Raw genomic sequence first — 25,540 nt, 5'->3', positions numbered from 1 at the left:
CCTTAGTCCAGAGGATGCAGGGCAAGATCTGGGCTCTCTGGAGAGTAACAGTCTGCTCCAGGTGTTCTGTCAAGCACATATTTGGTTTCAAATTGGCTGCCCCGAGTCACCAGCACTGGGTGCTGGGAGGGAAACCCTGAGTCCAGAATGAGACGTAGGGGTGGCTGGGGCAGAGCTTGAGTTGGGAGTGTCCAGGCCCCACCCAGTGCCCACGCTGCCTTGCCCAGCAGACCTTTGTTCTCCGCTGGCCCCGGGGGAAGCACAGCTCCTTTTAGCCACCTGGCATAAAAAACTGATCCTCCACTTGTACTTTCCGCCCCTGGCTAAGAATGTCCAGGGAGGCTGGCTGCCTGGGACCCTGGAGGTGAAATATAAGAATCTGAGACAGGGCTCCATGGTCACATGGAGAGAGCCCTGCGGTGGTCCCCAGGGAGCTGTCGCTGTTATGGGACAGAAAGGCTCTCGGAACCTGAGCCTGACGGAGGAGACACAGGTGCAACTCTGGGGCCTCGGAGACCAGTGACGCCGCAGACGAGAGCTATCCGAAAGGGTGTGCGGGCTAAAAACACAATAGCACTACTCTTCCTCCCCTCTTCTAAGGCGTTCTGGCCGGGCCAGTGATCAAATTAACAAAGATTAACAGGAGAAAGTAGAATTTAATACACACACAAGAGGAATTCACATAAGCATGAATATCCCAAAGACAGTGAGGCAAAATTAGAGTATGTGTCATTCTGGACAAAGAAGAAAGGGGGGACGGGGGTCTTAGACTTTAAAAGTAAAAACAGGTGATTTGCAGGTAACCGGGGAAGAGCAGAGCACTCACTGCAGGTAAATTTTTGTTAGGCAACCCAGGAAACAACGGGACGAGAGGGAGTATGGGGGAATCTAATCCACGGGCTCGGCTTGGAGTCTTCCTGTCTGAGGCTGAGGTGACTGTGCTGAGCTTCCTTCCTGAAGCAGGTGTTCCCATCTGATCTCTTAGGCAGAAAAGCAGAGAGGGTCAAAGTTTCTTTCTGAGTCTTTTGTTTCTGAATAACCAGCTTAAAATCCATATCCCAAAAGGCAGCTTTAAGGTGGCAGAACTTTGGTCCCCTTCAAGGGCATGACAGAGGAAAGAGACCAGATGCGTGGTGAGTCCAGAGAGCTGAAGGATCAGGGAAGGCTTCCTGTAGGAGACAGCACTGAAGCTGACCCAAGAACCATCCCCCACAGGTGTTCAGAAGAAGATGATAATGGAATTGTGCGGTAGAAGCAGGGCCCCCGTACAGTCAGGGCCAAGGGTGCAGGACGAGGGCAGGTTGTATGTGCAAGGATCTGAGTGGGGAGACCAGGAGGAGATGTGTGAGGGGCCTGGGCCTGTGAGAGCACCTGAAGTTCCGGGGGAGGAAATGAGCTCACATGCATTTGGAGGTGGAGGAGTAGCCAGCCAGACCCCACTGCCCCTCCCCTCCCCCATCTTCCTGCTTCAGGTGGCCTAGGGCACCTCCCATATCTGGAATTGCACCAGGAAACCAAGTTTCCCTGTTTATAGATGACTAGTGGGAGGAGAGGAGAGGAGAGGGGAGGGGTGACTGCAGGGGCAGGCTGGTCAGCTCTCTCCAGTTCCAGCTCAGCCTGGAGCGGTGGACCTATCTCAGCAGGCTCAGGCACTCTGCCCCCAGCTCACCATGGCCACGAAGGTAGAGAGCAGGCCTGGGGGGCTCCCCAGCAGTGATTGCAACCTGGGCGCAGCTCGTGAGCACATGCAGGCGGTCACCCGAAACTACATCACCCACCCCCGTGTCAGTGAGTATGACCCCCAGTGGGTGAGGTTAGGGTGGGCTGCTGGGTCCACAGGCCCTACTTTTTAGCCTCGGGGAAAGAGATGGACCAGACAACTGGGAAGACCTACAGGGCTTTTGGTCCAGGAGAATGATGCCATTGGCTACCTGGGCAGGGGCCATCTCTGTTGGTGGAGAGATGGGGGTCCCCAGCCCAGGCTACCCCAGAGGAGAGGACAGGCAAGTAGCTACAGGAACTCCCCTGTCATCACTCTGCTGCTGTGTGGAGACCCCAAGTCTAGAGACAGTTCCCAGCTCTCTGCCCGAGAGTGTGTATGTGTATGGGGGTGGGGGGTGGGGGAGGGTATGTGCGTGTGTGCACTAGAACGCTCAGCATGAGGAAATATATGATCAAGTGTTCTTGGGGCATATGTAGCAATACAGTGTGTGTGCATTCCCGGGATGGGGAACTGGCTGGCACTGTGTGTTCATATCGATGTGTGCACTCCACGTGTGCATTCTGGGGGAGGATGTCTGTGTGTATAAGTAACGAGGCAAAGCATGTGCCTGAGTGTGTGTGTTCCCATCTTTACTTGGGTGAGGATTTGTGTGGTGTGTGTGACAGCCTGAGTATGTGTGATCAGAGTGAGGAAATGTGGGTATATGTGTCATTTTGGACAAAGTGTGAAAAAGGGAAACTGTGTGCATGCTTGCACACTCAGGGTGTGTGTGTGTGTGTGTGCGTGTGCACTCAAGCATGTGTGCTCACAGGGAGAACACGGTAAGTGTGTGGTCAGGTGACGTCACACATCTGTATGTGTGCAGTTGAGGGGAGGGAGCACCTGGTGTCTGGGGTACAGGCGTGTGTGCTGGAGTGTGCCTGTGTAGGCTTCAGAGCAGGTGTCCCTGTGGTGGCCTGAGTGCCTGTCCTGCAGGGGTGGCCCAAGTCCAGAAGTCTGGGACAGAAAACCTGGTAAGGCCCCCAGGGTCAAAGGAAGCCCTCTGCCCTTGCCGTCTCTCCTAGTCCAAGGTCATTCTCCCTGGCTTGGCAAATTCTAGAATTCTCAGACAGCCCAGCTCACTGGAAGAAACCGGCCTGTCCAGCACTAGCTGAGGTGAGCCAGAGGCTGTTAACAGGGTGTGTACTGGGAGAAACCAGCCTAGCACAGCCACCCCTCCCCCCCTCTCCAGCGGGGGGGGGGGGGGGGGGTGAGGAAGGACCTGAAAGGGCAACTGAGAGCTTAGTCTGCACTTGGGAGTGAAGCCCCAAGAGGAGCCCAGGGGGTGTGAGGCACCTCCTTAGGCCCAAGCTGGCCCTGAGGGGTGGACTATATTCCAGCTATGGAGAAAAGAGGAGTGGCCCTGCCAGCCTGAGCCTGTGGAGGTGCAGAGGACAGAGGCCCAGATTCTCCCCTGGGGCAAGAAGGGGTCCCCGAGGCCCAGAAATATGTAGTGACTGGCCCCCCATCTTGGGTCCAGAGCCCAGGCCTGGAGATCTGAGAGGAGCTGGCTGACTCTGGTCCAGGCCTGAGTGATGGCCCACCCCTGCAGTCCCTCCCCAGCACCCCTCCTCCCTGTGGGATAGGAGAGCTGCCAGCGTCCTGAGTGGGGTGTGGGGTCTGGGGCCTGGACCTGCATGCTTTGCCTTCCTTCTCCCTGGAATGTGCCCACCCAGGAACCTGCAGGTTGCACCCCCACTTCCCAGCCAGTTCCTTATTTATAGTCAACAAGCCTCCAGTCAAGTTTGACTGGGGCTGGAACCCAGGGGTGGCAGGAAACCTGCCCCCGATCAGGTTTGCAAGCTCATTGCTCTATGTGATCCCCAACCAGACAAATGTGTTCACACACAACAGCTGACCCAGGGGCCAGGTTAGTGTCGGGGAAGCCACTTTGGTCTCCACAGGTATGTTAAAGATGTTATTGCAGTGACAGAGGCCACCACCTTCGCTTTTGCTACACACTGGTGTCCTCACAGGATACACCCAGGAAACAGCCCTAGCCCAGCCTTAACACCCACCCACGCCCAGGGCAGGCAGGGCACCTGCAGCTCTCGCCAGTTCCCCTCCTTTCCTTCTCCGGAACCTGAGGCGAAAAACCTGGAGTTGCCCCCCACAGAGGCTGGAGGCGGGACTCCAGCGTCCTCTCTGCCCTCCACAGTAGTCTGGCCTTCTACTGGGGGAGGGGGTCTCTAATCACTTCCAGGCAGGAGAACTTTTTAAAAAAACTAATCCTCACCCAAGGATATATTTATTGATTTTAGAGAGAACGGAGAGAGAGAAACATCCATCCATTGCTGGTTGCCTCCCATAAACTCCCGGACCGGGGATAGAACCAGAAATCTTTTGGTGTATGAGATGATGCTCCAACCCCCTGAGCCACCTGGCCAGGCCAGACAGGAGAACTTTTTTGTGTAGAGAAGGAAAGAGGCTAGGAAGAGGGCAGCTGGCTCCTAGCCCCGGAGCTCACTGGGCCAGTGAGGTGAGTCCAGGAGGCTTCTTGGAGGAGGAGGTGGCCTGAGGCACTGCAATGGCTGGGGAGGGAGTGGGCCAGAAAGGTGGGGACAGGGTGAAATCTGAATGGAGAGTGAACCCCAGCCATATCCACTCATGGAAATAAGGGACCCCTTTGCCACCCTAGGAGCTAGAGTTGTTCCCCAAGGAAAGGACATGGCATGGCTTTATTTGGTCTTATGGGGCAGGAGTTGCTAGGCTGGTAGGGTGAGGGGCACAGCATGAGCAAAAGTTATGATGGACAGACTGGCAGCCTGGCTGGAGGGATGCAGCCGGGTCAGATTGCCCAGGGGCTTTAGTGCCATAGCACAGGCCGCCTCAGTTCCCTCAACTGAAGGGCACGGGAGGTTACACTGAGAGATTCCACCCCACAAGGGTCTTGAGCTGATTCTAAGAACCTTCAGATTCCAGCCCTTGGCCCCCCTTCCCTAATTCCTTCAGCAGGATCAGGGAGGAGGTGAGGGACCTGCTGCCCCAGGCTTGCCCCCACCCTGGCCTCACACATGGGCGCCTGCCTCAGCCCTCTCCCAGGACGCTGCAGGTGTGTGGCTGGGCCGTCCTAATTAGTGGGCTGCCGGAGCCCCCTGCCGAGCCTTTGACAAGGAAGGCGGGCGAGGAGACAGGGTCAGGGAGGGGCTGGACGGGCCTGCAGCCCAAAGTGCAACCCAAAGTGTCAGCTAGGACAATGGAAAGGGGGTGGGTGGGCAGGGCAGCTGGAGGGAGAGTCTGCAAAGTCTCAGGAAGGCCTGTTGAGGAAGTGCCCCTCCAGGGTCTTCTGGTTCAGCACTCTGCCCAGTGCTGTCCCCAGCCTTCACCTCTCCGCCTCTCCGGGGCCACAGGTGTGTCCCAGGGCCAGGGCAGTGACCTTTTCCATGGGTGCCACAGGATACTGTCCTGACCGGTGGTGTGCCCCAGGGAAATCAGCTGACTTTCTGGGCCCCACTTTGCCACTCCATGCTGTGGACACAACAGGCACAGTCGGGGGTGGGCACAAACCAAGGCCTGGCTTCCAGTCAAGGACACCATCCTTGCTCAGCCACCACCCTGCCTGCATCCAAACCAGGCAGCCTCTAAGAAGAGACATAGACTAGTCTGATGGCAGGACACCCTAGTCAGAGGGGAAAGACTGTCTTCTCAAGGAACAGACAAGTTGGAGAACAAGACACCCCCTAGGGTGCAGCCTGGAGCACTGTGCAACTTCAAAGGCAAGAGGACCCAGTTGGCTGCAGCCCAAGGCAAAGCTTTAAAAGATGTGAATGGCTAGATGCTGAACAGAAACAGCAACAGAACTGATTATCTGCAGTGACGGCTGGGCCACAGAGTCGTGTATTCATCCAGCAGCTATTTATGAGGCCCACTGGAGCCGGCCCAGGGCCTGCTGGAGGCCTGGGAAGGCAGCTTGTAGACCAGGCTGTTACAGTGAATAGACGAGGGTCTCAGAGAGTGCATGCTGGTCAGCCGTGCGGCCCGGGCCGGGGCAGGCACAGAACTGAGCAGCTGGCAGCCCCATGGCCTGGCTCCACTGCAGGCAGGCACTTGTCCGGGCCCCTAGGCTCCCCACAAACCAGCCCCTTCTCTGTGAGGGCTGGGGGCAGGGTGGCAGATCCAACCCCCTCTTTGTGCCCATTACCGTCACCACTTGGCCTTCCTTGGACGCTCTACTCCCGAGGTAGAGTTGTTGGATGTCAGGGTTAATGAGGATTTCACATGACAGAAGCTGTGAAGTGAGGGGAGCCGACTGTGGACACAAGGAGGAAGCAGAAAGGCTTGTCCCTCTGGCAGAACTGGAAATGGTTCCCTGGGACTTTCTGGACCTCAGGCCTTTCCCCCTCTCTCAGCCCACCTCCCTGTGAGGCCCACCCACCCTGGGTCTTCCTTCTGCTGTCTCAGTCCTTTTCGGTGGTCTGATATTTTCTCTACAGGGCCAGACAGCAAGATGCCAGCTCTTCTGGGGCATTTTTAAATGTGACACTCTCCCCACCCTTGTGCTTTTTCTGGCATTCCCACAATCCCTTCCCTCCTCCCTGCTTCCCTGTCCTTCCTCTGCTGGGCTCACCTGCTCCACTCTGCTCTGGCAATCCAGAGAATTTTATCGAAATACCAGGTAAGCCAGAGGGACACCAAGTGGCTGCCTGGCACGTGTCCTTCTTGGTGGTGGGGACGGGGATGCTGCAGCCTCTGCTCTGCCCCCTCATCGGGGTCTTCCTGTGCCCCCACCTTAGCTCTGTGCATCCTCTCTCTCATCCTGTCCACCCTCTGTCTTCACGGGAGTGGCAGGGGCCAGGAGAGCGAGCCCTCATCTGGCGTGGGGCTAGGGAAGCGCTGGTGGGGGCACACGTGGGTTTTGATGTGGGAAATACGGGGCCAAGCTGGTGGGTCTGGGTAACACCTTCCATAACTCACCCAGTGAATACTTACTGAGTGTCTACCATGTGCCCACACTTTTCTAAGAGGTGGGGACTCGGCAGTGACCCCTGCAGACACCCCTGCTCTCATGTCTCCTGGGACTATGTCCTCCTGCACCCCAGAAGTGAGCCTGTGCAGGCCAGCCACACTGCCCTCCTCTGTTCCCCGCAGGCACCAAGTTCTTTCTCGCTGCTGGGCCTCCTCACCTCTGCCAGATGTGCCCTTTGCCCAGGGGGCGGGGGGGGGGGCTGCTGATGATTCCCCCTGACCGAGAAGCCTCAGCTCAAATGGCCCTTCCTGAAAAGTGCGTGCTTCCTCTTGAGTGCCCAGGCTTCCCACCCACTCCCACCCACCCTGTCCCCTGCCTTCACAGCACCTACTGTGGTTTGTAATTGAATTGTTTGATCTTCAGCCCCTCTTTTTAACTGTAGGCTGCCTGTTTTATTTGCCACCGATATTTGCCTAGTCAGTACCCATAGGACATCTGATAGACATGCTTGAAGAAAGAAAGGGAAGGGGGAAGGAAATGCAGATCATCCAGGGGAAGGAGAGTGAGAAGTCCAGAGCCAGGTCCCCGCCTTGAGGCCCTCCAACTCCCAAAGGTCCTCCAAGTACGTTGAGGAGCAGCCAGAGAGGTGGGGTAAGGGGCATGGAGGGGCAGGGCCTCCCAGGAGCTGTAGAGGACAGTGCCTCCAGGCTCTGGTCCCTTTAGATTTAGCAACTCACAAGCCACACGTGGCCTAGAGAGCAGGCAGAGTGGAGAGGGCGAGAGTTGGGTGGAAGGTGGAAAGGAAGAGAGCCCGGCGTCTGCCTGTGAGAAACTGGGCTGTGGAGGCAGCAGCCGGAGAGGGACTGGGGCTGAGGGGGTGGTTTCAAGACGGGAGACTCCAGAACCGACTGGATAGAGAGGCCAGAAAGAGAGGGAGGCACTGGACCTTCACTCCAAAGAGCAGTCACCTCCAGCATCTGACTTCTGATGGAAGTTGGGGTGCCTCCTGGCTGAGGGAAGAGGAGAGAGTGGCTCTGTGGTTTGCCAGTTTGAGGGCAGGACCATGAGGGAGTCCCCTCCCTGCTCCAGGCCCAAGAAGAGCTTATCTCCTAATGCCTTCCTCCTGTTCTAAAATTCTCCTCATCAGCTTCAAGCTCAGAAAAGCCCTGCAATTATCTGTGCAAAAATACCCTTGCCCAGTGTGTCTTCCTAGCCCAAGACCCAATCAGAGGGACTTACATCCACAAAAATAAGGAGTCTGACCACTGGGGAGAGCGTGAGCGGGGATATCGTTTCCCTTGGTGTGGTATGGCTTGGCACCATCCGGCCTACAAGCAGAGGGCAAGTGGCTGGGAGCCAGTGTGTCTGATGGGAGAGACAAAGGGAGGGCCCCCGGCCTCTCCCCTGCCACAAGCATCTGTGTCACCCTGGGCCCTCTGTTCCTCGCCTGAACAGAGGCGAGGTGAAAGGGATGCTTGGACCACTCTCCCCTGGGACACCCTCCCAGCCTGTGAGTGCCTCCAAGATTTCACAGACACTCTGCCCTGCCCACTTCCGTCCCTCAGCTGTCTCAGTGGTGCTTTACAAGGACCCCAGCAAGGGGCTGCAGTATGCCAGGGATGTGGGCGGGGAGGATCCAGGGCCCCTCAGCCAGCCCCTAGAGGAACCAAAACAGGGTTCCTGCCTGCCAGTGCATGGCTTCTTCTAGGAGGGGTGGGGCAACACTGGCGTCCAGAAGTATTTCCTGATGTGTAATCCAATCACTCCCGGTAAGCAGAGCTCATGTCCCCATTTGCGGATCTCTGCAGCCACTAGGACTGAGACCTTCTGTGCCTCCCCCTTCTTTGCCGCTTTCTCCCCTCCCCCACGGGCACCCAGTGAGCCTGGGGAGCCAGGGAGCCTCCGCGGCAGGGCCCCGTGGCAGAGCAGGGGTGCTGGCTGGCTTTTCTCACTGACACCTGCACCCCCTACACACACAGGGTTCAATCAGTGTGGGGCGATGGAGAGAAGTGTGGTCCTGCTGAAGGTCGGGGAGGGCGGTTCTCCGCCACCGTGGGGGCCAGAAGCTTTTGGCAAACACTGCGGGTCAGAGAGGAGGGAGTGGGTGAGGGGCTGAGGCCAGGGCAAAGCAGCCTCAAGGATGAGAAAGGCCTCTGCGCGGTTGAGGAGGGGAGACTCTGAGGGGCCTTGCCCTCGACCTGGCCCTCCCCCAGCCTCCTGCAGGTGTCCGAGGCGGCGGGGAGTCCTGCAGGCAGGGGCACGACCCTTACAGCAATGGTGGCTGGCTCTGTCACAGCTAATGACTCTGACGGCCCAGGCCCGGGAGGGGATGAGGCTGGTGTTAGAGGGAGGGGAGGGAGGGCCAGTGGAGGATGCCGCTGCTTTCCTCTGTGTGTGTGTGTGTGTGTGTGTGTGTGTGTGTCTGTGTCTGTGTCTAGGTGTAAGACCCTCACCCTCCCACCCCTCCCCCAGCCTACAGGACTGTGTGCAGCGTCAATGGGCCCCTGGTGGTGCTGGACCAGGTCAAGGTAAGACTCCCATCTCTTCCCAGGCTCCAAGGCTAAATCCCAGGACTCCCTAGCCCCATAGGTGCAGGATTTGCAGAATTTCTTCTAAATTGTCCTGTCCCTAGATGGCCCCCAAGGGCCTGTCCTGTCCTGTTCTTTCCAATCCCCTGCCACCTGCCCCCCCCATCATCCTCTGCAGCTGTCTCCCAGCCACTCGAGGTTCTCCCTTCTTGCTTTTTTAGTGGGGACCCTACTCTGGGCCTTCGGGGAGCACTATCACCCATGAGCTGGGGGACCCAGGCTATTGCGCCTCTTTCCAAATCAGCAGAAAGGCTGTGTCTAACTTCCTCAGAAGGCTGGACACTCCCACTGCCACTCTCACAGCTCTTCTTCTAAAGTGAAGGGGAGGCGGCGGCAGATCACCACCAGCTAACGTTTCTGCAGAGCTGGAGGCTTTCAAAGGCCTTTGGAATGTCTCAGCCTGAGAACCAGCAGCTGGGGTGGGAAGTGAAGTGGGCCTGGCGGAAGGGAATGGAAATGAGATGCAGGCTACATTGTGTCCCCTGGGGAACTGCAGGACCCTGGCAGACACTGGCAGTATTTTGAGTCCTATGGTGAGGGATTCTTGAGGCATAAGGAGCCCTGCAAGGGTATGGGCCCTGTACCTAGCAGTTGCACCCACCACCCCTTCCCCCCTCCTCCCCACCCACCTCCTATCCCACCTCCCAGGTGGGCAAACTGGAGATCTGAGTGCCACCCTTGACTCCTCCCTCCCCACTCTGTCAGGGCACATGTTCTGTCAGCACTCTACCCCACCCCCCTGCACTACTCTATCCTGGCCAGGGCCTCTGGGACCCCAGCCTGGCAACCTCCCATCCACCACCCTGCAGCCATGCAGCCCTGACCTCTCCACTCCCTGCTTCAGACTCACTCAGGGCTCCCTGGTGCCCTGCATACCTTTCCACTCTCACGTCTTATCACTCTCCCTTGTCTACTTAGAAACCCACAGTGTCTCTGTAGCTGCCATGTGATGTCTCAGGACCTTTGCACGTACTGTCCCCTCTGCCTCCTTGACTACCTTTCCTCCATGCCCTCCATCTGACTCACCCCCAGAGCCAGCCAACAGCTTACCCCCTCCTGGGAGGGCTCCCAGCCCCCTTGGCAGTGAGCCGGTCCCCTGCTCTCAGCTTTGTGTACTGCCTTGTGGTCAGCATCCCATCCATCAAGGCAGCTGGTCACCATCAAGGCAGCTTGGCCACATGTCTCCTTCCTGGCCCAACCCTCACTGTGCCCTCCTACTGGGCATGGGTGGCGTTGCACCAGTCCTGAGCTCCTAGAGCCCCACACCACACTTTCACTGAACACCCAGCCCATGGTGCGTGCTCGCTTTGTTCAAAGGAAGAGTGAGTAAGTGAAGGAGATGGATGAATAAATAAGTGTTAACATGACTAATGTGGACATGTCAAAACCTGAGCCAACTACATTAAAGAAATCAGACCCACTCATTCCTGGAAAACAGATTCCACACTCAGTGGACATTACTGTTCAACCCACTGATGCTGCGGACACCCTGGGGGGAGGGGTGGCGGAGTAGTTGTGTGTCCGCGTCGGGGTCAGACAGTCTGACTCAGGCTTCTTGACTTTCGATCCCAGCTCCACCTCACCCTTTCTGCACCAACCTGTCGGGTCTAGATCGGCAGCATCAGCACCATCTGGGAACTTGTTAGAAACACAGGTCCTTGGGCTCTATCCCAGACTGACAGAATCAGGAACTCTGGGTGTGAGGCCCAAAAGTCTTTTTAAAAGCCCCCCAGGTGATCCGATGCTCCCTGAAGTGTGAGAGCCATCTGTCTAGGATGGGAAATCCCTGTTTCCTCACCTCTCAAGTGATCACAGAGCTGCTGTGAGGGTCAAATCAGGTGAATGTATAATTACTGTTCCTCCAGGGCTAGCGATAGTGCTGCCTGGAATGCAGAAGTGCTGAGAGTCCTGATTAAACCCTTGGTGCCATGCCCTGCCCCCTCGCCCACCTCCATCACACTCCCTGCTGCGCCTGTCAGTCTGCAGGCCACAGTGCCCTATGGAGAGGCAGTACCCACGCAGAGGCCCATGTTCTCAACTGTAAAATGGGGCTGGACAAGGAAACTGGAAATAGACCCCCAGACCTATGATTCTGTGATGATCGCGTGCATCTGGTACTCTTGCAGAACAGAATAACTGGGAGACGGAGACACCCAGAGAACCCTGGGCTTGCAAGGGGACGGAAAGGAATCGGTAGTTTTAGTCTCATAAGGTCAGAAGGCACCTTTGTTGTCCCTCTCCGTTGCCTCACACCCCTTTCCCTGTTCTAGGGTTGTTTGAGCAAAATGCCACAATTCCTCTTCTACAGCGCCACCTTCTGTCCACATGGAATCATACAGGCAATTAACTTGCTTCATCCTCACACGGAAAAATATTGAGGGGAGAATTTTGTGTTCTAAGATGGGATGTTCTTAGCCCAGGGAATAAGGGCCTTGAAATTGTATGCAGACATTTGGAGGTATGCATTCATGTGCCTGTGCATTTTTCTGGGGGTAGTTTCCACAGTTTCATCTGATTTTCCAAGGTGCAAGTTCCTGCCAGTCTTCCTAAGAACTTCCGAGTCTTCCAAATGTGTTCGGCAGCTCCTCTGTGCTTCATTAAGGGCTGATTGAAAACTCAGTTGAGTCTCCAGCAGAAGAGATGGGTTGCATTGTGCCATCCCCATTCTCTGCAATGCTTTTAGTAACCAACAGTGAGGGTGGACAGAATCAGGCTTGCTCAGTATGGGCTGGGAGAGGGGCTTCCTTGGGTAAAAGCTCACTGTGGCACACTGGAATCCTCGCCCAAACTCACTGCTCTAAGTGGCTATGACCACCCTTCCCTACAAACAAATTCCCAGCACAGAAACACAAGAGGTCTGGCTTTCTCTTCCTAAAGGATTCCAGACTTCCGTGGCTGGGGATGATGGTTCTGACAGTTCTTCCTACTGTCTGACTATACTCTCTGCTATATAAAGTTCATTTCCTCTGATTTCATTTTTCAGGGGCACACAGTGTGCCACTTACTGTCCACTTCTTTCCTGTCATCCTACCTACCCACATAAACCCACATTAAAAGAATGGCTTTTTATCACCCTGCTACCTGATTTCTACATGCGGGGCCCACTGGCTGATGATCTCTTTTGGGCCCACTCTGGCCTGTGTCCTGTGCAACAACTTTCCTCCTGAGATTAGCAGCCCACCATCCGTTCTGCAGACAATGAGACCAGTGGCGAGTTCAGGAAGGGGGAGGTCCAGGCAGAGCGGCATAGGGAATAGAGCTGGGGACTCTTAACTGAACTTTCCCAGGCCACGCAGTCCTTGCTCTTGGGCTCCCTCTTGTGGTTCAGAAGCCGAAAACGTCTGGACTTGAGCAGCTCCGCCGGCGCACCGAGCCTTCCTCTGGAGTCGAGCCCCTCCCCCAGAACTCCCACTTCAAAGGGTCTGAGGGGTGGCTTGAAGGAGAATCAGGTGGCCTTCCAGCCATCCTCTTCACAGGACGAGGAGGGACCCAAGCCAGAGCTTCCTACAGTAACGATCAGAGCTGCAAACCCTACTTTCTTAGGTTCGACTCCAGCAGGGGTGCCCTGGGGGAGGGGACCCCACGCTGGTCGCACTCAGTTGGGAAATTGTGCCATTTGCTCCTCCTTCCTCGCCTATAAGTTCACCAGTTTGTGGTAAGTTCACCTGTTTGTGGAGAGCGGGGGATATAATGATGGTGATGATGGTGAATAACCACGTGCACATGTTCCAAATTTTCATTACATTTTAATATTTTAAGAATGCTCCTTTGAACTAGTGAAACAAAGAAAAGACACATAAAGTTAACTATCTGCCCCCTAACCTATTGAAATAACCAATGTGAAGGTACTGCTATATATGGGCAAGTATATGCATATCAGAGGTTTACATTGGTGTTACTCTCTTAAAACATGTCAGATAGATACACATTTTACTCATTCTCCTTGATAGCAGTGTTGTAGGCAATAGTGCAATGTCCTGTGTCTTATGGAATAACAGTTCCATTACTAATAGACTTCATCATGTTTCCAGGTTTTGCTGCTACAGATAGTACTACATATATATATATCCCTTTCATTCAGATGCCTTTCATTCATTCATATATATATGAATATATATTCATTTGTTTCATTCATATATATCCCTTTCATTCGGATGCCTTTATTGCTATAGGATAGATGCCCTGACATAAATTGCTGGTTCCTGGTGTATATTTATTTTTAAATAGACATGGACAGTTTGGGGCTTATCCCAGCAAGGGTGGGGCAACTCACACATTCCTACCAAACCTGTAAGAGAGGACTCACCCTTGCCAGCCCCGAATACGTTTTCTCCTTTAATTTCGCCTGTCAGATAGGTGAACATTAGTGCTCTCGCTCTTCCCTGATGAGAGGGGAGCTGACCCTCCCAGCTGTTCAGATCCCACTCCCTCCTCTGTGAGCTGTACAGCCTGAGTCGTCGGAGCTCTTTGTTTCTCGTGTGTGGTGTTTGTACCAGACGGAAATTTCAAATGCTTATACAATCAAATATTTCTAGTTTTTCATTTATAGCTTCTGGATTTCTAAGACATCTCTCTTATCCTGCTTTTAACTGGATTACCCAGAAAGAAAATACGGAAGAAAAGTTCCTCTTCTAGGGTTTTTGTTTGTTTAGCTTTATATTTAAGTCTTTTATATATGCCTGGAACGTATTTGTGTTTCTGATGTGGGCGTCTTCTACGTAGACACCCAGTTATGTTAGCACCATTTGCTCAGTCATCTCTGTACCCTGGGAACTCAAGTGCCACGCTCGTGCTGTGACACTCCCCCCAAACCCGCTCGCTCCCAGCTCTGGGCTGTCTACTCGCCCCCTCCTCCACTGTCTGCCCACTGTCTGCCCCCCACCGACACTCCCCACCTGCCTGCAGTAGCTTCAGAGCGTTTTAGTACCTGATAACTCAAGTCCTCCATCCCTGATCTTTTCTGTAACTGTTTTTTGGATATTCTGAGACATTTATGTGAATGTTATGACCATTTTAAGTTCCAGGAGAAACAACAATCCACTGTGAATGCGTTTAATGTATATACTCTTGAAGGGATTTATAATTTTATGATAGTAAGTCATTCTGTCTTGAAAAACAGTGTTTCTCTCCACTAGTTCAAGGCTTGTTTTATGTCCTTCTATAAGATTTTATTATTTTGTTGTACCTTTCTTGTTAGGTTTACTTCTAATATTTTATGGGCTTTGTGGATGGAATGCTTTTCTTCATTTCCTTTTCTGTTTATAGTTTGAAAAAGATATATTTATTTTGTATACAGCCAAGTTCTCTGATTAATCCTGGAGTTTGTTGTTTTTGTTATAACTGGATCCTCTTGGGGATATATATATATATATATATATATATATATATATATATAATGTGAAAGTAAAGGGAATTATGTCTTTTCCTATTGGCATTGCATTTAATCTTTATGTCTGTTTAGCCTCCTGTAATCTGGAACATTTCCAAAGAGACTTTTCTTTAACATTTTTGAAGAATACAATCTCCTCTCCTCGCCACTTAAAAAAAAAAATATAAAACATTCTCCATTTATGTTTTTGGTATACTCTTTTCTTCCTCTTTTTCTTTTTGTCTTACTGTATAAACTAAGATTTCCAAAACAAAATTAAATAACAATGGCAATACAGGCATCTCTGTGTCACTAATTTTGTTGGAGGTGAAAATGGGGTTAGAATTTCTCCATCTGCTAGGATGTTGATGTTGGTTTTAGAGAATAGTCTTGTGTTCAAGGACTTGCCTGCCGCTCCTGTTTTACATAGAATTGTATTAGAAACAGCTGCTGGCCTTTATCAACCAACTTTCAAGTTTATTTACATAATCCTATGGAGTTTTCCTTTTCATTTATGTTGACAAACTCCCTATTATTATGAAGTATGTTGTCAGTTGTTGAAAAACTCCCAAATGTTGATTGACCTAGGCTTGCGTTCTTGGAATAAACCCTACTTGGTCATACTTGTTATTTATTTAACACACTGATTGATTTACTGAGTAACAATTTATAATTTCTGCATCTATATAAGAAATGGGTCTGTAGGTTTTTTTGTGAGCTGTGCTATGCTCTTTATTGGTTTAGGATTTGGGGAGTTTTTCACTTTGTAGTTTTGTCTCTAATCTTTATTTTCTGTTTATCTTATTACTTTTCTAGTTCCTCCAGTGCATGCTGAACAGCACGATTAAAGCAGGCGTTGTTGTCTTGCTCCCAATTTTAAAGAGAATGTTTTATACATTATACCATTCAGTATAGTATTTCCAGTAGGTTTTTGAGATACTTTGGGGGGGTTACAGAATTTTCCTTTTATTCTCTGCTATCATAGAGTAGCTTTGTTCTTGTCTTTTTAGAAATTGAAATTTATTGGGGTGACATTTTAATGATATTATATAAACGTCAAGTATACAATTCTTCACAGCCTCATACAGCCTCATCAGTAGGTTGCGCTGTGTGCTCACCACCCCAGTCCCCTCCCCGCCCAGCGCTGTGTGTCTGACCCTTACCCTCTTCAGCGCCCTGACCCCCACCCCCGTTCTTTGTCTTTTGTTTTCAATCTTGGATATTTTTTAAAAACTTTTTCTAAAACTTTTTTAGATGATCACAGATTTTTAAACCCTTTTATTAAATAAGAAAATTGCATGAATAGGCTTTCTAATATTAGACTAACCTTGAATTCCTGGAATAATCCCAACCTGGTTTTTATTATTTTGATTTGTGTGTGTTTATCTTCATTTTTTGCGTTTTAAACTTTTTTCTTTTATTATTTGGTTTGTAACTTGCTGAACTTGGTTTGCTAAATTTTGTTTAGGATTTTTGCATCCACATTCATGAGTGAGATTATCTATAATTTTCTCACAATTCTTATTTTAGCATTGATGGCATGCATACTTCATACAGTGAATTACAGACCATGCCTTTCTTCCAGTCTTTTAAGAAACTTGAATAAGCTTCAAAGTATTTGTTCCTAATCATTAGAACTCACTGGTAAAATGACCTTGGACTAGTATTTTCTTCATGGAAAGATTTTTAAATATTTATTGAATATCTTAAGTGTTATAGGAATATTCTGACTTTCTATTTTGTTTTTAAATGGTTTTGGTTTGAGTTGAATTTTGCCAGCACTTGATTCATTTCATCCAAGTTCTGAAATATACTGCATGAAATAGTTCATAATTCCTTTTATCTTTTTAGTAGTATTAGTATAGCTACTTTTGACTTTTTTATTCCAACAGTTACTTATTCATGACTTTTCTCTTTTTTAAAAAATCAGTGTTGCTAGAGATCTATTTCATAAAGCTTTTCAAAAACTAGTTGGCTTTGTTGACCTTCCCTATTACATGTTGGTTTTCTGTGTTAATAACTTCTGCCCTTTTATTATTTCTCCTACTGTCTTAGAGTTCTAATGCTGTTCTTTTTCTTTCTACATTTCACCTTTTTTCTTTTTTAATATAAGCACAAAGCTCTACATGCATCACATGTATGTTGATATGCAGTTTTTCATTATTGTGCAGTACTGAATGTTTTCTAATTCTGATGGTAAGTTCTTCTATATTTAGAATGCTTTTACATTTTCAAATGTATAAAGGTTTTCTGTCTTTTCATTATTGATTTCTATCTTACTTTTACTGTGACCGGAAAACCTGGTGCAGCTTGATGTGTTCTATGGGTTAGGGTGTGTTTTTAGTCTTTTCTATTTCGTCTGTCATTGCAGTTTTGATTGTCCATTTGTCTAATATCCAAGGAGTATTTATAAGAGTACTTTGAGTTTCTAGCATATTAGAAACTTTATGGAGAGGGGTGTTGTCTTTATTACCACTTATTTTTATTGGACTAAAACTGTGACTTACTCCCTGAAGCAGACCAGCAATCTGGGCAGCAAGGTGAGGGGGCCTGGGTGATGCTCTGCATTCTCGCCCTCGTCTCCCTTGGGAAGAAAGTGCAGGTACAGGGCTTAGCTCCCTCGGTGCTGATAAGAGCTGAGGACCAGTGTCAGTGTGCAGCGTCTGCTCTCCTGGCTCAGCTTGTAGGCTCCTCTGGACATGGGTAAAGATTGGGAACCTGGTTCCTGGAGAGTGCCCAGTGTGTTTGCCAGGAGTCCCCAGGGCAGGAACGATGGTGCCCTCCAAGAGACCTAAACGACCATAATAGCTACTGAATGTCATCGAGCTGTTGCAAGGTGACGGACACCAGTTAATAACGCCACATATATTTCTCCCCAAAGCAGCCCTATGAAGTAGGTATTATATTATGATTATTACCCCTATTTTAAAGACAAGAAAATGAAGGCTCAGAGACATTATATAACTTCCAAGGGTCACACAGCTTCTAAGCCTCGGATCCCAATTCCAGCCCTGGTCTTCCAACTCTAAAGCTGGTGCTCCTACCCATTCAGGATACTGCCTCCCAAAAAGAATTCAAACATGCCCCTTCCTAGTGCCTTGAGTTTGTTTCCAAGAGGGTCTGAGCACAAGAGGGGAGACAGAAGCTTGGGCCTGAATCAAGGAGGGGTGCGAAGGGGACAGTAACTTCACCGCTGATCTCAGCGTTGCTCTGGGCTGCTCTCCCCCCTGCCAGTTCGCCCAGTATGCTGAGATCGTCAACTTCACCCTCTCCGATGGGACTCAGAGGAGCGGGCAAGTACTTGAGGTGTCTGGAACCAAGGCAATTGTTCAGGTAAGTGGCGTCAATGAGATGCTGGCTGGTTGAAGAAATGAATAAACCCACCAAGTTCCCACATTATCATATAACCACCCGAGACAGGAAATGTCCTCTTTCCCTGAGAGCACCTTGCCCAGAGCTGGGCATAAATGGGAGAATGGAGGCCTCATTCTCTTGTCCCATAGGTGTTTGAAGGGACCTCAGGGATTGATGCTCAGAAGACCACCTGCGAATTCACAGGGGACATCCTTCGGTCTCCGGTGTCAGAGGACATGCTGGGTGAGGGATGGGGTGGGACAAGAGAGGGTGGGCCCCTCTGCCCCGCCAAGCATTCAGCACACTGCATTGTCACTGCCTGTTTACACTCTGCTTCACCTGTGAACTCTTTGAGGTCAGGGGTGGTATCTTCTGCCTTTGACCCTCACCCCTGGCTCAGGGCCTGACACACAGCAGCTGTTTAAGAACTGAGGAAGGCATCTTCAGTAAACTAGGGGCACAGCAGGTAGCCATCCATCTGGGGTGGGCCTGAAATGGACAGCATGTCCCCTCATGTTCTCCCACTATCTGCTCTACTGGCCCTCTCCACCTTCCAGCCCCAAATTCCCCCATTAGTGTAGTTGTTCTGGGTCACAGCCCTGCTTATACAGGTTTCCAGGAAAGAAGGGAAAACTCCAAAGGAGATAGTCACTATAGACAGCTCTCTGGGGGTAACTGAGGGTTGAGGGGAAGGGGACACAGGGCATTTGGGATCTAGGGGGAATGTGAGAGCTGGTGGTGATGTGGTAGGGGGTGGCAGCAGTGAGAGACCCAGGGCTGGGCCTGAGGATTCTCCAGCACCCCCTGCTCATCCCCAGGTCGGGTTTTCAATGGTTCTGGCAAACCCATTGACAAGGGACCAAAGGTCATGGCAGAGGACTTCCTGGATATCAATGGTGAGTGATTAGAGGCCCTGAAGGCTCCCGTAATCCAGCCCTCAACCACCTTCCCCACCCCATCATCACCTCTGCCACCAACACAGGCCCCGGCAGCAGGCCAGAGCTCCCCATCAGGGCTGATCAGACTGACGGCCGACCACATGGGACATGAGAGCAGCAAAGGCCTCTCTGTCCCCAGAGAGCCACAGAGCCTGAAGTACTGCCATCAGCACTCAATGCCCAGTTTCAGTAAAATGTCATCATCATCCAGTAAAATGTGCAGGGTTCTGCACATGCCCCAAGACCATCACTCTCCTGCCTTCCAGGTTCCCATCCCCACCCCAAGAGCTGGCTTAGGTGGCTTGCACAAGCAGACACAGCCCTGCCAGGCTCCCGCCCACTCTGAGGGAGGCTGTCCAGAGTGCCCCAGTCCTATCACGTCAGTTTACTGAGGATGCGATGCAGGCCCACGGAGGTCCTTGGTGGGCTCAAAGCCACACAGCAAGTTGGAGGCAGAGCACAGAACACATGCCCACTCATGCAGGAGGTCTCTGGGCCACCCTCAGGTCGTCCTGACTCTGTACAGCACCTGTAAATCTAGAGGGGGGCCCCGGCTCTGATTGCAGGAGCCTCAGCCTGGGTTCCCACCTGCCTTCCAGTGCTCCAAGGTAGCACCGTCCAAGGGGGCACTGGACATGTGGCTGCTTAAATACAAATGCATTCAAGTGAAATAAAATGTCACTTCAAAACCACATTTCACGTGCTCAATAGCCACATGTGTCTCGGGCTGCCACATTAGGCGGTGCCTGTAGAGCCCATTTCCATCAGGGCAGAGAATTCCGTTAACGGCGCTGCCCTGGAGTCCGAGGTCGGGGCAGGGAGGACAGGGAAGGACTTGAACTGCCCTCCCTTGAGTATAGGTTTATGATTTCTGTCTTCAGGCCAGCCCATCAACCCCTACAACCGCATCTACCCTGAGGAGATGATCCAGACCGGCATCTCTCCCATTGACATCATGAACAGCATTGCCCGAGGGCAGAAGATTCCCATCTTCTCCGCGGCTGGACTCCCCCACAATGAGGTGAGGCCCATGGGAGCCTGCAGGCACAACCAAGGGCAAGGGACAGAGCAGAGGCCGGGGCTGGCAGGTGAGTGAGGAGGGCTTCCTGCCCTGAGTAGGCAGGGGTCGGCCGAGCTGGGGTCATTAGCATCAAGACTGGCAGTTGTCCTCTGGCAACTCAGGGACACAGGGCTCCACAGGACCTCCTCACTGTCCCTAGGCAGGTCCTCAAGCCTCTGGCCGAGCGAGTGGGGCTCTTACTGACTCACAAGAGAGCCCATGGGTAACCCCAGTGTTGACGGTCCTGCTCAGCTTTACTCCCTGCACTGAGTGAACCCTCTCATGTCGGCCCCGTGGCCATATGAGGCCTCCCTATCCCTGCCACCAAGTGCACGGAGCCCTGTTCCTCCCAGAGCTGCACAGGGGACAAGGTTTCTAGATGCTCCTCCCCCAGCTGCTCCCAGATGTGCCCCAGCTCACCCTGAAAGTGGTCTCAGTAATCAGAGGGCAGAAGCAGCCTGTCCTCCATCCCACACACGCACATCCTGACCTATGTTGCTGCAGGCTGCGCCCACCGCAGGCCTGGGGCAGCTCTGAGCCCAGAGAGACCCAGCAGGCTGCGGGGAGGCACAGTTTCTGAAGGCCAAGCGGCCCCAAACCTGTGCCTCGGAGGCCCTTGCTCATTCCACCTGCTCCCCCTGACCGGCACCCTCAGCCTTTGAGTAGCCACAGATCAGGGCAGCCGCTCTGTGAGAAGAGCTGCAGGACCTGGGGTCGCCCTTTCACCTTTGTGGGTCCCTCCCACTGAAGGCCCCGGCAGGGAAAACTGATGGGAAATGGCCCCGCCCAGCCTCCTCGATGGCACTCTGCATGGAGGGCTCTGACATCCTTCCTCCTAACCCATCCACCCCAGATTGCTGCCCAGATCTGCCGCCAGGCTGGGCTAGTGAAGAAGTCCAAGGCCGTGCTGGACTATCACGACGACAACTTTGCCATCGTCTTTGCAGCCATGGGGGTAAGAGGCACTGGCCAGGTTGGCAAGTTCTGGACACTGGGGGTGGGCAGCCTCGTCTCCCTTGGTCCCTGGCATGGCCTCATCTGGTGGGGGAAGCACAGTCCTTCCCCTTGAGAAGCTGTCAGAGTCTCGGCCTGACTGGCGGGAGAGGCAAGAACATGACTGATTGAAGGGGTGCGGTGGGCCCAGTGACCAGGGCAGCGTGTCCCTCAAGGCACCCCAAAGGCCACGGCAGCTTTAAGGCAAGCCCGGAGTGGCCTGAAGGTGGGGAAACTAGGGAAGTGAGGAGACAAGACAGCTTTGGGAGGCAAACACAAAGGCCCAAGGATAGGGCAGAAGGCTCATGGGAAGTAGCTGGCCAAGGAAGGCACAGGAGGGCACTGAGCAGAGCTCAGCCTGGAGAAGCCTGAATCTCTCTTCGAGGGTCTGATGAGACCCTGCCCAGGACTGGGCAACAAGCCAGCCTTGCCTTCTCATGCCCCAGGGTCACCCCAATGTCTGTGGCACCTTCATCCCCAGTGATGGTTAGACAGTCAGTCTACAGGCTTTGCTGAGAAGAGATGGGAAGAGCCTGGACCCCTGCCCTCAGGCCTCAGGTCCCGTCTCCAGTCCTCCCTGTTGTGTGCCCAGGTGAACATGGAGACAGCCAGGTTCTTCAAGTCTGACTTTGAGCAGAATGGTACCATGGGGAACGTCTGCCTCTTCCTGAACTTGGCCAATGACCCCACGTGAGTCCTCTCCTGGTGCCCATACTGCCTTCAGGCAGCAGGTCTCATGCCCTTTCCAGACCCAGAGTGCTTTCCAGGGATTTTCCAGAGCTGCAGCCTAGGGCCAGGGTGGGGGAATTTGAGGCTGATAAGGGGTAGGAGCAGCCAACAAAGAGAGGGAGCTGGACCGCCAGCCTGCCTGCCACCTGCAGTCACTGCTCTTCCCACAACCTGCGTCCAACCACTGTCCCAAGTCAGGGCTCCTCCTCCTGAGTCACTTCCACAAAGTCACCACTAAACAGATATTTCCCGAAACCATTTGTTTAGAAAAATGGCTACTTTAAAAGTTTAGAAAATGTGAACTTAAGTCTGGGGGTTCAGTGGCTAGGAAAAAACAATTTTAATAAACTATCCTGGGTATTGTGAGTACCCAAAAACTAAGCAACAGAATCCTGGAGGCTGTGATGACATCACTGAAGGAGAGACCCAGGGGTGCAGAGCCCGGAGATTCAGGAACACTCAAAGCAGGAAGGGGCGGCCGGGACAGACCATGCACACTAAGCATGCGCGGGAACAGTGAGAGGACCAGGGAGGAAAGAGTTCTGAGGATGACCCCGAGTGAGTGAGGGTTGTCCAGCTGGCCCAAGGCAGATGCCTGGGGGAAGAGGGAGCTAAAGCAGAAGCCCTGACCTGCCTCCCTCTGACATGCCAGCATCCCTCAGCTTCAGGGCACTGTCGCCCTCATCAGACACTCCTAGTCCTGCCTGTGCCCCTCTCACACAACTTCTCACCCTGCCCCAGTCTCTGTTCCTTTCTGCCCTTGAACCACAGGAGGAGAGTGGGGCGCTGGCTGAGTTACCCACTCCCAGGAACCACAGCCCTGACCTGGGGGCTGGGGGCCGGGGCTCGTCGTGTCCACTCCCCTGCTGCTATGAGCAGTCCCAGCTTCCCAGGTCACTTTCCACTCAGTGCTGGAGGCAACAGAGCACAGGCTCCCTAACCCTTGACCGTGTCTCCAGGATCGAGAGGATCATCACCCCTCGCCTGGCGCTGACCACTGCCGAGTTCCTCGCCTACCAGTGTGAGAAGCACGTGCTGGTCATACTGACCGACATGAGTTCCTATGCAGAAGCCTTGAGGGAGGTGAGCTGGCTGCCGAGGGGAGTCAGGTTCATCCCAGCTCCTGCACAGAGCTCACCCACCCAGGCCTGCCCCCACTCCATTTCTCATAGTTCCTGAGCCCTCCATTCCTCGTCTCAGCCTCTCATCGCCCTCTTATCCCAATGCCCATGGACCTTGCAGGTCTCAGCTGCCAGAGAGGAGGTGCCCGGGCGCCGAGGCTTCCCTGGATACATGTACACAGACCTGGCCACCATCTACGAGCGGGCGGGCCGTGTGATGGGCCGTGGAGGGTCCATTACTCAGATCCCTATCCTCACCATGCCCAATGATGGTGAGCCTCCTCACTGTCACTGCTCTCTGCAGCCCCCTTGCCTGCCCTTCCCACCTGCCCACTGCGTATAGATGTGCAGTAGCTCCTCCATCAGGGTAGGCACTGTCCTTCCTTGCCCCTATTCACTCCTATCACTCCCATGATGGCAAAAGAACCCAGATGGCCCGAGTGGGTGGAAACCTGGGCCCCATCTACACTGAGGCCAGCGAATCTCCTTGTAGATATCACTCACCCGATCCCAGACCTGACGGGCTTCATCACAGAGGGACAGATCTATGTGGACAGACAGCTTCATAACAGACAGGTACTGTCCCCTCCCACCCACTTTCTGCTCTCTCCACCACTCCTGTGCTTCATCTCTCCATGAATCCAGAATGGCCAGGCAAGGCTCACCCCAAACAGGAGGTAACACCCCAGGGAGACTCTGGTTCACAGACAGAAGACAGGTCTGGGTAGAATCCAGCCCACCTGGCTATGGGAATTTGAGAAAATTAGCCCATCTCTCTGATTCTAGGTTTTCTCTTTTCTAAAATGGGAAAAATAATACTTTATCACTCAGTTGCATTTTGGAGGATAAAATAAGTTGGCATACAGAAAACATCTAGAAGATAGTAGATACTAAAGAAATACTGTCTCTCTTCCCTTTCCAGTAACTTGCTCTGGTGAACTGAAAACAATGGGTAACTGACCCAAGTAGATGGTGAATGATGTGCCAGTGGGTTGGAAAAGGTGTCTGTCCCATCTGAGGTTAAATGCAACCCTTAGGACCTTTTCCTCTTTGCTTCACAAGTTCTTTCTTTGTAGCTATTAACTTGAGCTTCAACCTGGTTTTGTCCAAACAATCACAAGTTTTGAAATAGTGAGCCTTTCATTGACTGCTGTCATGTCATCTTCCCTTACACGTGTAGACACCTACACATTGAAGCCCTAGAATGTCTGAGCGATAAAAGAGGGCGGTAGTGAACTGTTCCTCCACAGGGTGAATGAGGACTAGTCCCCTGGCACCCCGGGGTGGGGAGGGAAGACAAGCAGGGTTGGAAGGGAATGAAAGTTGGGACTATGCCTTCTGCCACACCTTCTGCCCCCACAGATCTACCCTCCCATCAATGTGCTCCCTTCCCTGTCTCGACTGATGAAGTCTGCCATTGGTGAGGGCATGACAAGAAAGGACCATGGAGATGTTTCTAACCAGCTGGTAAGAAGGAGCAGACCCAGGGGCTAGTGAGGATGCTGGTTTTAGGTGCTGAAGGCCTGAGACCTATCTAGACCATGAGTTTTTCTTCTGGTAACCCCTCCCCCAAAAGTGGTCCCCCCCATCACAGCCATATTGGGAGCCCTGGAGCCCAGGTGATAAGCCTGAGGTGACTGCCTACCCATTTTGCCCCCTCCCCCAGTATGCCTGCTACGCCATCGGGAAAGATGTGCAGGCCATGAAGGCAGTGGTGGGGGAAGAGGCGCTCACTTCGGAGGACCTGCTGTACCTGGAATTCCTGCAGAAGTTCGAGAAGAATTTCATCAACCAGGGTGAGGCGCACAGTGGGGTGGTCCGTCAGTAACCCTCTGACCTACGTACACAACAAACCTGACACTCGTGCTCTGTCCCTAGGCCCATATGAGAACCGCTCAGTGTTCGAGTCGCTGGACCTGGGCTGGAAGCTGTTACGCATCTTCCCCAAGGAGATGCTGAAGCGCATCCCGCAGAGTGTGATTGATGAGTTCTACTCCCGCGAGGGGGCGCCCCAGGACACCACGACCGACACTGCATTTTAGACCCATCTGCAACTGGATCCAGAGTGCGGTTCTGGGACCCCTGCCTTCCGCATCGTGTCCTCTCACCCCTCCCCATCCTCCATGCTTCCATTCACCTGCCAGCCGCTTCTGTGCCACCCTCAGCACCCACCAGCTATACGGGGCCTCATGTATGCTCCATCCCTCTCCCTGGCTTTCTGGCACAGGAAAAGAACAGATTGTCAAACCTGTATTCTTTTTCTTGTTCTGATAGGAGCATTTGTATTTTTACTTTAAAAGCTCCCCCTCCCCCCCAGGTAAGAAGTAATTGAAATGAAGAGTTTATCTTATGTGAATACAAGATTGGCAAAACACTGGTCATTGTTAAATCTGGGGATGATGGGTACACAGGGTTGGTTAAACTGTTCTCTCCAGCCACAGTAGTGTCTTAACAGCTGACAACAGAATTTCCCTTTAGGAGATATTTATCATCGTTAAGAAATACCTTGATACATTTCTTGGGTGGATGATGAGCTCAGGGGCCATGTAAAGGGTGATCTAGGCCACAAAAACTTGTCTGACTCTACCCAGCTCTGTCTGAGAGATGCTGGAGAGCAATTTGGTGTGTTCCATACAGGAAGGGAGGAGGGTTGCCGGAGAGAGAGCCTGAGGGACGTGGGGGTAGGGTGAAAGGCCAAGGAGAAGCCCCCAATTAAAAATG

The 25,540-nt window shown here is 52.5% G+C and overlaps 1 protein-coding gene across 2 annotated transcripts; it reads left to right on the top strand.

The window, feature by feature from the left end:
• Nucleotides 1-1,569: 1,569 nt before the first annotated feature.
• ATP6V1B1 (ATPase H+ transporting V1 subunit B1) lies at nucleotides 1,570-25,253 on the top strand. Of its 2 annotated transcripts, none has more exons than XM_028517419.2 (14): nucleotides 1,570-1,788; nucleotides 9,141-9,196; nucleotides 17,859-17,957; nucleotides 18,128-18,221; nucleotides 18,797-18,874; nucleotides 19,798-19,937; nucleotides 20,830-20,931; nucleotides 21,562-21,659; nucleotides 22,658-22,781; nucleotides 22,941-23,091; nucleotides 23,313-23,395; nucleotides 24,182-24,286; nucleotides 24,486-24,615; nucleotides 24,698-25,253. In XM_028517419.2, the coding sequence occupies exons 1-14, from the start codon at nucleotides 1,671-1,673 to the stop codon at nucleotides 24,859-24,861; spliced, it is 1,542 nt and encodes a 513-aa protein (XP_028373220.1). In that variant the 5' UTR covers nucleotides 1,570-1,670; the 3' UTR covers nucleotides 24,862-25,253. The 2 variants fall into 2 exon arrangements, with proteins under 2 accessions (XP_028373220.1, XP_035883989.1); XM_036028096.1 differs by having other exon boundaries at nucleotides 1,649-1,788; nucleotides 17,828-17,957.
• The last annotated feature ends 287 nt before the right edge of the window (nucleotides 25,254-25,540 follow it).

Source organism: Phyllostomus discolor, chromosome 6, assembly GCF_004126475.2.
Source record: "Phyllostomus discolor isolate MPI-MPIP mPhyDis1 chromosome 6, mPhyDis1.pri.v3, whole genome shotgun sequence".
Lineage (NCBI taxonomy): Eukaryota > Metazoa > Chordata > Mammalia > Chiroptera > Phyllostomidae > Phyllostomus > Phyllostomus discolor.
Note: the sequence above shows the minus strand (reverse complement) of the source record. Positions and strands in the feature narration are given on the sequence as shown.